Below are 8,927 nucleotides of genomic sequence, written 5' to 3' on the forward strand. Positions count from 1 at the left end.
CTGTCTCTCTCTGTCTCAAAAATAAATAAACGTTAAAAAAAAATTAAAAAAATAAAAATAAAAAGACAGGATGGGGCCTCCTTGATTTTACAGAGACTGCATTTCTCTGCTTCATGTCCCCTGCCCTGTCCATATTACTTAGACAAATGTCTAAGTCCTAACTGTAGGTGTCAGTCAGGGAAAATTCATGGTTTTGTGGCTAAATAATGATATGTGACCTCCTCTTTTCAGAGATAGGATTTTTGTGTTTTTTTTTAAAGAAATCACTCCTTTAGACTGAGTTTCAGCACTAAAAACTGAATTTATTTCCCTAAGTGTCATATCCCTGATTTGTATAGCAGAATCTTCTCCTGACAAGTGTATTTTTTAACTTCGATTTTTAAATAATACAAATAAATACAAGTAGACAGTAATTCTGATTAAAATAAAGATGCATGTATTATTGATATCAGTTTATTGTAGCATTACCATTAATAAAGTCTTTTATTGTCACAGAGAAGAGTGAAGGCCAATTTTGATGCATATATACTTTATCTTAATACAAATACTAAAAGAAATAAGAAGCATCAGGGGCTGTTTACTGCTATGCACTTATTCCCCAAATTTCTCTATTGCCTTGGCAATTGTACTCCAGTTGGATGCTCCTTCCCCATTTTCACGTAATTCCTCCAAAGCAGGAAGAATAAATGTCCAGAAACCATTGGCATACAGTGCTGTAAAAGACACAAGTAAATGGAGGACTCAGCCCTTTGAATGTAATACTTGCTGGCCAAGGCATAATTTGGGTAAGCAAATTTTGAGCTTGAATTATTTTATATGTATCTATAATTTGTTCAAAAAATTAAGGAAGACATACAGAAAGTGCATTTTTTTTCATACAGCTGTACTGAAATTATTGTGAGAAAAAAAATTGAATTTTCAAGTGAATAATTTTTGGACTGAAGATATCTACCTTATTTGCTCCACCTTAGCCCCTTATCAGCATTACCTATGCATCAACGAACCATCCACTGAGTGTCCAGAGTTCTTAAACTTTCTCTGTTTTAACGGGATATGATAGTTACTCTCAGTTTCGGTACGAGAAAAAGATACCAAATGGAGGCTTTGTTCAGCGGACAAACAATAAAATGGCTTCAGTGATAGAACTGTCTTTTCACCTTCTGAATAAAAACACAAGTGAAGTTTCCATTGGCAACTTTTGCAACACTGTTCTCAAAACATCAGACGCAATCATTCAAAAGGTAGAGTTGAAGGGAGACGGCAGAAAAAACCAATAACTTTGTGCAGTTACGGTAAAACACAACCGGTATTCATCAGAAAATGAGAGGCTACATCTCACTAACAAACCTCTTGATCCCAGTCCTGTGGATGGAAATTTACATTCAAACGGAGCACCAAAATAACTTCCCTTCTGGGGGCAGTAAAGATTGTAACTAGTTTCTCAGCAAGAATGGCAAGGCCAAAAGAGTAACTTTTGGGGGGAGAAGGCTGGGAGTGCTCCACATAGTCAAATGGCAAGAAACAGGTTTGTCCTAGACCTGTGGCTCACATCAGGCCAAGGAGCGAATATAACCCTGTACAAGATTCTCGGGGACTCCGAAGGGAGAGCACCCCTAACTAGTTAACTAGTCTTTGGGGTCCCATTATTTAAAGTAACCGCCTGTGAGGTTCCAGGCAGTACTAAACCTATCGGGACCCATTCGATTGGAAGCCCGGAATTCCTATTTGGAAAGCAAAGTCCTAATAGCTACGTGTCCCAGACGTCTTGCAGAAACAAATCCCATGTAACGTTAGGACGCGCTAAACAGAACTATACTATCCAACAGGACAGGGGGTGAATTAGGCGGAAAGAGTCTGCATCCTGTGGATGCAACTGCCCTCTCAGATTCCACGGGGAGCGTCATCTGCAGGACGGCCTGCGCGCCGGACACCAACACCTCTTTGCCTCCCCTGGTCTCTCTCCTCCCACCTGACCTAGCTCCCCGCGCTTTCTCAAACCGTGTTGTTTATTTGCGCTTCTGCGCGTTCCCCGGCGCAGGCGGAGGGATGGCTCTGGTTTCGGTTACAACTCCGCGCGCGCGCGCCAAGTGCAAAGCAGACAGCAGCTGGCTGGGTAGGCGCGCGAACCTTTAGGCCGCTGGGGGTCCCCAGCACGCACACCTTGGCTGGCGGGCATGGTCCGGGGGTGGGTAAGTGGCGATGCCAGAACGTGCAGACTCGCCACCAGCCTATACAAACAGAAGTCCGTTCTCCCATCCCACTGGTTGTCAGTTTCTTTGGTGAGTGCTGACACGAAGGCAAGCACGGATACAATCGTTCCTCACTCCCGCCTCGCTCTCCCCCACTGGCCCAGCCTTGCTTGTACTTACAAGTCCACTCTAAGAGACAGCTTCTGGCCACTTGTTTGGAATCCAAGAAAACAGAGCATGGGGCTGTGCGCAAAAGAGTTATTCAGCAAGTCTACACAGGGAAGCGGGGATTCCCAGGGACATCACAGGCACTGGGAAAACAGAACCTCCAGCCTTTCCCTAGTAGCAAACCAATGCATAGGGACTGGCGAGATGAAACTGGAAAAAAAAAAAAAAAAAGTGAGTTTCTAGGAGTGCGGGCCAGGGTTGGGACTAGGTAACGAAGCAAACTTCTGAACCTTAAATTCAAGTTCTAGCACTGGGGCGATTAGGTGGGAGCCGTTAGTGGGCGCGGCGGCTGGGTGTAGTTTATTTTTCTGCGTAGATTTTTTGCCTTGAACCGCTGAGGCTCAAACTTCCGCCGCGAAGATGTGGAGTGCCGAAGAGGGAGGAGGCAACTACAAGGATCAACACTGATTCCGAGGCCAAAGTGTGAGCCAAGGTCGCTTCTCACAGACCCAGGTAGTTTCCCAGGCCCTCCAGCCCCACCTTTGGGGGCCTCTTTGCCCAAAACGCACACCCTCCGAGCAAGGGATTAGGGGATAGGGGATTAGGGGACGGGGGAGGAGGGAGGAGGTCTGGAAGCGGCGGACCCAGCAACTGAGAAAGTCGGGAAAAGTAGCAGGCTATCAGAGGTGTTTGATTCCAGAGGGCTGGAGGAGGCCGAGAGGATGGGGCGGGCCTACTTGCCGACGACTTGTCCATCATCTTCGGCGGCAGAACTTGCACTTGATGATCTTCTTAAACGCGTTTTGGAAGTCTTTGTTGAAGTAGGCGTAAATGACCGGGTTGAGCAGAGAATTGGAGTAGCCCAGCCAGTTGATTATGGCGCCCAGAAGCGTGGGCATGTGGCAGCTGCTCTCGCAGAAGGGCAGGACCAGGGCAACGATGAAGAAGGGCAGCCAGCAGAGGATGAATGTGCCCATGATGATGCCCAGCGTCTTCACCGTTTTCCTTTCTCTGGCCAGGGCCATCTTGCGCTTGGCTTCGGCGTTGCGCTCATTCTTCTTCTCGAAGGAGGCGGGGGCGCAAGGGATACTACTGGCCTCGCTGGGCAGCGGCAGGTGCTCTTTGGAGTTGCCCACCCGGTGCACTTCAATCACCTCCAGGGCGGCGCCGTCGTCACCCTGCCTCACCGCGCCATTGGTGCACGGAGCCCCCCCTGCCTTGTTCACGCCCTGCCTCCATTCTCTGCTCCCTGGCTCGCCATTTACGCTCTTCTTGGGCTGCCGGGCTGGCGACACACCAAAGCGGGTGTCCGCTCCCTTCTTCTCCACCTTCTTGACTGTTTTGCGGATGCGGAAGCGCGCAGCTCGGAAAATGCGCCCGTAGAGAACCAACATTAGCAGCAAAGGGATGTAGAAGGCTCCAAAGGTGGAATAGATAGTGTAGCCATGGTCCTTGCTAATCGTGCACGCGTCGGGGTCCGAGCGGTCTTCGGGGGTACGCCAGCCCAGCATGGGCGGGATGGAGATAAGGAAGCCAATGAGCCAAGTGAGGGAGATGAGCGCAGCGGCGCGCCGGGGCGTCCTCTTGTTCACGTAGTCGATGGGGTCCGTGATGGCCCAGTACCTGTCCAGCGCAATGGCACACAGGTGCAGGATGGACGAGGTGCAGCACAGCACGTCGAGGGCAATGAATAGGTCACAGGTGACCTGTCCCAGTGTCCATTTGTTGAGCACCTGGTACAACGCAGCCATGGGCAGCACCAGCACCGACACCATGAGATCGGTGACAGCCAGCGAGCCGATGAGATAGTTGGCCACATTCTGCAGGGAGCGCTCCAGGGCAATCGCGGCCACCACGCAAGCATTGCCCAGCACCGCGCAGAAAATGAGCGTGCCCAGCAGCAGAGAGGTGATCACTTGGTAGCCGAAGGTCACGTCGGAGATGACAGTAGCGTTGCCGCGTGTCCCGAAGGGACCCTCGGACAAGGTGGTGTTGTTGCCAGGTCCAGGGCTGAGCACATCCATGCCTGAGCGCCCAGCGGGGGGAGGGGGAGGGGAGAAAGAGCTGCCTTAGGATCCCCCTCGCCCCTCCCCCTGGGGTCTTCTACCCCTCTCTCCCCCCCGGGGAGTTCCAGGTGGAGGAAACGCCGGGACTCAAGCAGGAAGTTCTTACTGCTCGGGCGAGGGCATCTCCGAGGAGCAGCTTCTAGGAGCTCCGTGGGCTCCGTTGGTCCAGCAGGCTCCGAGACTCCAGAGGGGAAAGGAGTTCGCCAGAGAACAGCTCCGGGACCTCTGAGCGGCCGAGAGGTGGCTGGAACGTCTGTTTCTCACTGTCCATTTTACTCTGCCGCTGCTCAACTGGCTGCCGGAGCTGGAGTCTCCCCACTAGCAAACAATCTTCGGTCTTAGAAGTATCTGGAATAGAGAAACCTCGTCCTCTGCGGTCACTCTGTGATCTCTTCCTCCGTCTCTCCCTTCCTCTTTGCCACTCTCTCCTCCTGTCTCCTCTCTTAAGCCTTCTCTCCCCGTTCTCCCTCTCCCTTCTCAGCCCTCGTTCAGTCTCCCTCTTCCTTCTCACTCCCCTTTCTTTATCCCTCTGTGTCGCTCCGAGGCTACGACGACGGTGGCCCTCCCTCCTACGCTAACCCTCCCCTCCTAACACTTCCCCAACCCTGAGTGTCTCTTTCCTCTGGGTCCCCGCCCTCCTCTCCCTCTAGCTAAGCGTCTTTTCCTTCTAGCCCCTTTTTGTCGGCAGAGATTCAGAATCCACTTTCACCGGATCCTCCGCTGGTCACACCGATATTACAACATATAACTCCGCCTCTCACCCAGCCAAACTAGAGAAGGGGAAAAAACAATCCTAACTATCCGTTGCTTCATATTTCTGTCAAATTGTTAAGAAGAGTTAGCAGCACAGAGTGACAATAGGAAATGAGAAATGGAGCCACAGGGAACCTGAATGGGTAGGTAGACAGCCCTTGGATTAGTCTGTAAATTATTGTTAATTGATGGAAAGAAGACGAAGTGTGTTTTAGCTTATGAAAGAAGCCATCCTGTTCATTATCTGACAGTTCAGCCCGACTCCCTTGGGGAGGATGTTTCCTGTAGATTTATTTATTTATTTTTAACCTTGGGGAATTATCGGGGAGAGGGATTCTAAAGGGCGAGTCACCGGACAGATAAAGCAGCATGTCAAAGTGAAGAAAAAACTCAATTCGATATGTATTACACACACACACACAGACACACACACACACACACACACAAATACGCCTATCCATCACCATTACCTTTTTAATGTCAATAAACATTACCATGTTTCATAGCTTCGTGGCGAGTAAATTTAGAGAAGGGGATCTTTCGCCACTGTTCTGTAAATAACGTTGGGCGTTTTATACAGCCTTTTGCTTCTTTTATCACAGCCTGCAAACCTCTAGGGAGAACTTGGTGGAACCCCTGGTCGCTGGCCCGCAGTTTCTCTTAAGCGCCGAAATTGTCTTCAGCACTTGGGACAGCTCTAGGCAACAAGGGCTTATGTCGCCACCTTCTGGCAAATGCTTTGGAGCGCCATCTAGAAACCTTTGACTTGCAGAAATTAAGCAAGTATTGTGGCAATCCCATAACTTCAAGAAAGAAAAATACGGTTATTAAAAAAAAAGTAATATTGAATTTTGTATATCTTCTATTTTCTTCAAAAATTTCTTTTATTGCCCTATTTTGCTCTTAATCTTGTATATCAAGCCTATTCTATTTTCCAGCTCTTTTTTGAAAGCGCACAGCATCAGCAATTCGTAGATTCTATCCAGGAACTGGGTATTAATAGACCTATGTAAACAGCTTCATCTGTGTTTGTTTTGTGCTAACAAAGGCTGCACTTTGGAGCTCATACATTTGGACATGTTCACCAAGGGTGGGGGGGGGAGTATCAGATTTTGCAAATAGGGTTGACAACATAGAAAATGAATCCACTACCATGGGTTGCTTCTAAGCTGTTTCTTTTACCAAGAAAGGCAAATTTAATCCCATTTGAACATAAGAATGGGATTCCTAAGCTAGAAAAAAAACATAGCACAACAAAGTTCACTTGTACATTCTGATTGCATGACTGGAGCGAAGGAAAAGTGCAGAATCCAATCCTACAAGCAGATATGACAGGTATGACTCTAGTTAACATGCACAGATTCACCACAGAGAGCAATAATATTGATATTGTGTTCAAATTTGAACTCTGAATTTTATGGCTTTGAATTCTCCAAGACCAAACAAAAGAGCAATCACCAAAGCGTCAAAGAAAATCTAATTTGGCTGATGCATACAGTCCAGGGCAATGTGTTTGGGGATGGATTGTTTTACAATGTGATGCTGGGCACAGTTCCCACTCAATCATTTCAGCATGCCACAATAATGAACCTGACATTTATAATGATTCATGGCCTCAAAAAGAAAGAGGTAAGTATACACAGCAATACTGGCTACAGACTCTGAAGATGTCTTTTTTTAAGATTTGTGAAGGTGTTCATTCCCCCCTTTAAAATATCCTCACAAAAACAGAACTAAATAGCTTTATTAAAGTATATTTGTGGATCCAAAAATTATAAAAGGAAAATAATTAAAATCTGGATTCTTCAAAGATGAAATTTTGGAAATAGAGTTGATAACATAAATAAAGAGTAAAATACAAGAAATTTAAAATTTAAAAAGTAAATATATGCATATCAAAGACATCCTTGAATAGGAATGTGTCAAATTTAGTGCATACAAATGTATGTCAATAAATATGTTAGCCAGCAATATGCATTCATCTGTTGGATCCTAAATGGTTTAATAAGTGAAAATTTTGTTTTTTCCTTTTCAGGAAAGCTAAAATGATTTCAATCTGGAATTAATAATTAACAATCTGGCATTTGTTATTCTGCTATAATATTCAATGATGCAGCATTTTTATAAGTTGAAAAAAATCACAAGTACTTCATGTTTTCCATAGGAATAGTGTACATGATATCAAACATTTCATTTCTTAACATTTATAACAAGATTTTTAGGCACTCTTCTGAACACTACGAAGAAAATAAAAATGCGAAAAGGATATATAGCACTGATTATGGGATCAACCTTCATGTGGCTAATAGTTAACTATATAACCCTTTATTGAACTGATAACACTGTGATATATATTAAAAGCACAATGACATTGCATTTCTTCATGTTCATGCTTTGCCTATTCTTCTGTATTTAACCCTTAAAGACACAGAATCCCAGATATGCCAGGAGAAAATGGTGCAAACCAAAGAACTGGATAGTTAGACTCTTGTTCATCAAGGCCTCGGAATTTAGCCTAAAGAAAAGCTAGCCTTAAAATGGATGTTATTGAGGACGTCATTTGAAAAAAAAAAACAAAAACAAAAACCTTGCAGTCATTCTGCTTTTATTTCTTCTTTGAATTTGCTAGACGCAACTTGTCAGTTATGGATCTGGAGTATGATACATCATCCATCATGTGAAATTTCTCGAAAATAGTTCATGAGAGATAAAGATTTTTAACATTTTCACAGGAAATTTGATACAGGCCCTGCATTTTAATGTAGTTCTTTGACCAGGGCCATAAGATAAAAAGGTATTAAGCTGATAATATATTTTAAAAAGATATCTGCTATAAACTCTGAATGTCCTATCATTACTAAAGGTTTAGTAATGGTTGAGGTTTCTCGGTAATTGATGAGTTTATCAACAATCCCAAATTACGGCTGAATTTTCTATTAATGAGGAAATATTTTACATAGTCAAGAGTTGAAAATGTACTTAGGAGATTGCAAACGTGATTTCTAAAAGCTATTAAACAAAGTTTTTAGTTTTTTTCAAGTGGAAACTAAGATAGATTTTTTTTATATAAAAATACCTTTCTGAATTTAGTCATCAAATAGTAAAGCAATAGGGCAATTGTAGTTCTTCCAGAACTATGGATTCACTGGAATTCACTAGTGAAAAAAAAAACAGAACTTCAAAGAGAAATGTTTGCTTAAATAATTTAGGAAATGTGGTCTTCTGAGTATCAGTAAGAATTAACTGGGCATTTATAAAAAAAAAAAAAATGTAACCAAAATGCAAGAGAAAAAATGCTCCTGTAAAACTGAGTATGCTTTTTCTGTGTGTCAAGCATCACCATCCCCACCCCCCCACCCACCCCCCCACCCCCGGTGGTATCATTCCTTCACTGCTATGTCTACATGTCGGGCACTTCTTAGAGGCCCAGAACTGCACTTGATTTTCAGTACCAAGACACAGTGGAGCCTCAGTCTGTGCTCCTAGAACCATTAAGATTGACTTGGTTTATTGAATACGCATGCTAAAACCACAACATATGGAGAGTGAAAATAATGCAACATATATTCGCTAGTTGTGGGACCTTGGGAAAGTTGTCTGACCTTCTGGTTTCCTCAGTAGTAAAATCAATGTTATCATTCACTCGTGAAGACTAAATGGTCTCAATAAATACCCAACAGCTTAAACGATCAGAGTAAGTAACAGGGATGCAAAGTAATAATATTCTCTCTCTACTGATAACTGCTGAGCA

General features: G+C 44.6%; 1 protein-coding gene across 1 annotated transcript; it reads right to left on the bottom strand.

The window, feature by feature from the left end:
• Window positions 1–281: 281 nt before the first annotated feature.
• HTR1A (5-hydroxytryptamine receptor 1A) lies at window positions 282–5,063 on the bottom strand. Its single transcript, XM_047087080.1, has 2 exons — window positions 4,530–5,063; window positions 282–4,383 (listed from the first exon to the last, which is right to left on the bottom strand). The coding sequence occupies exon 2, from the start codon at window positions 4,379–4,381 to the stop codon at window positions 3,113–3,115; it is 1,269 nt and encodes a 422-aa protein (XP_046943036.1). The 5' UTR covers window positions 4,382–4,383; window positions 4,530–5,063; the 3' UTR covers window positions 282–3,112.
• Between the last annotated feature and the right edge of the window lie 3,864 nt (window positions 5,064–8,927).

Source organism: Lynx rufus, unplaced genomic scaffold, assembly GCF_022079265.1.
Source record: "Lynx rufus isolate CCGP_SWC_20201006 ecotype Redwood Valley unplaced genomic scaffold, mLynRuf1.p SCAF_1, whole genome shotgun sequence".
NCBI classification, from domain to species: Eukaryota; Metazoa; Chordata; class Mammalia; order Carnivora; family Felidae; genus Lynx; species Lynx rufus.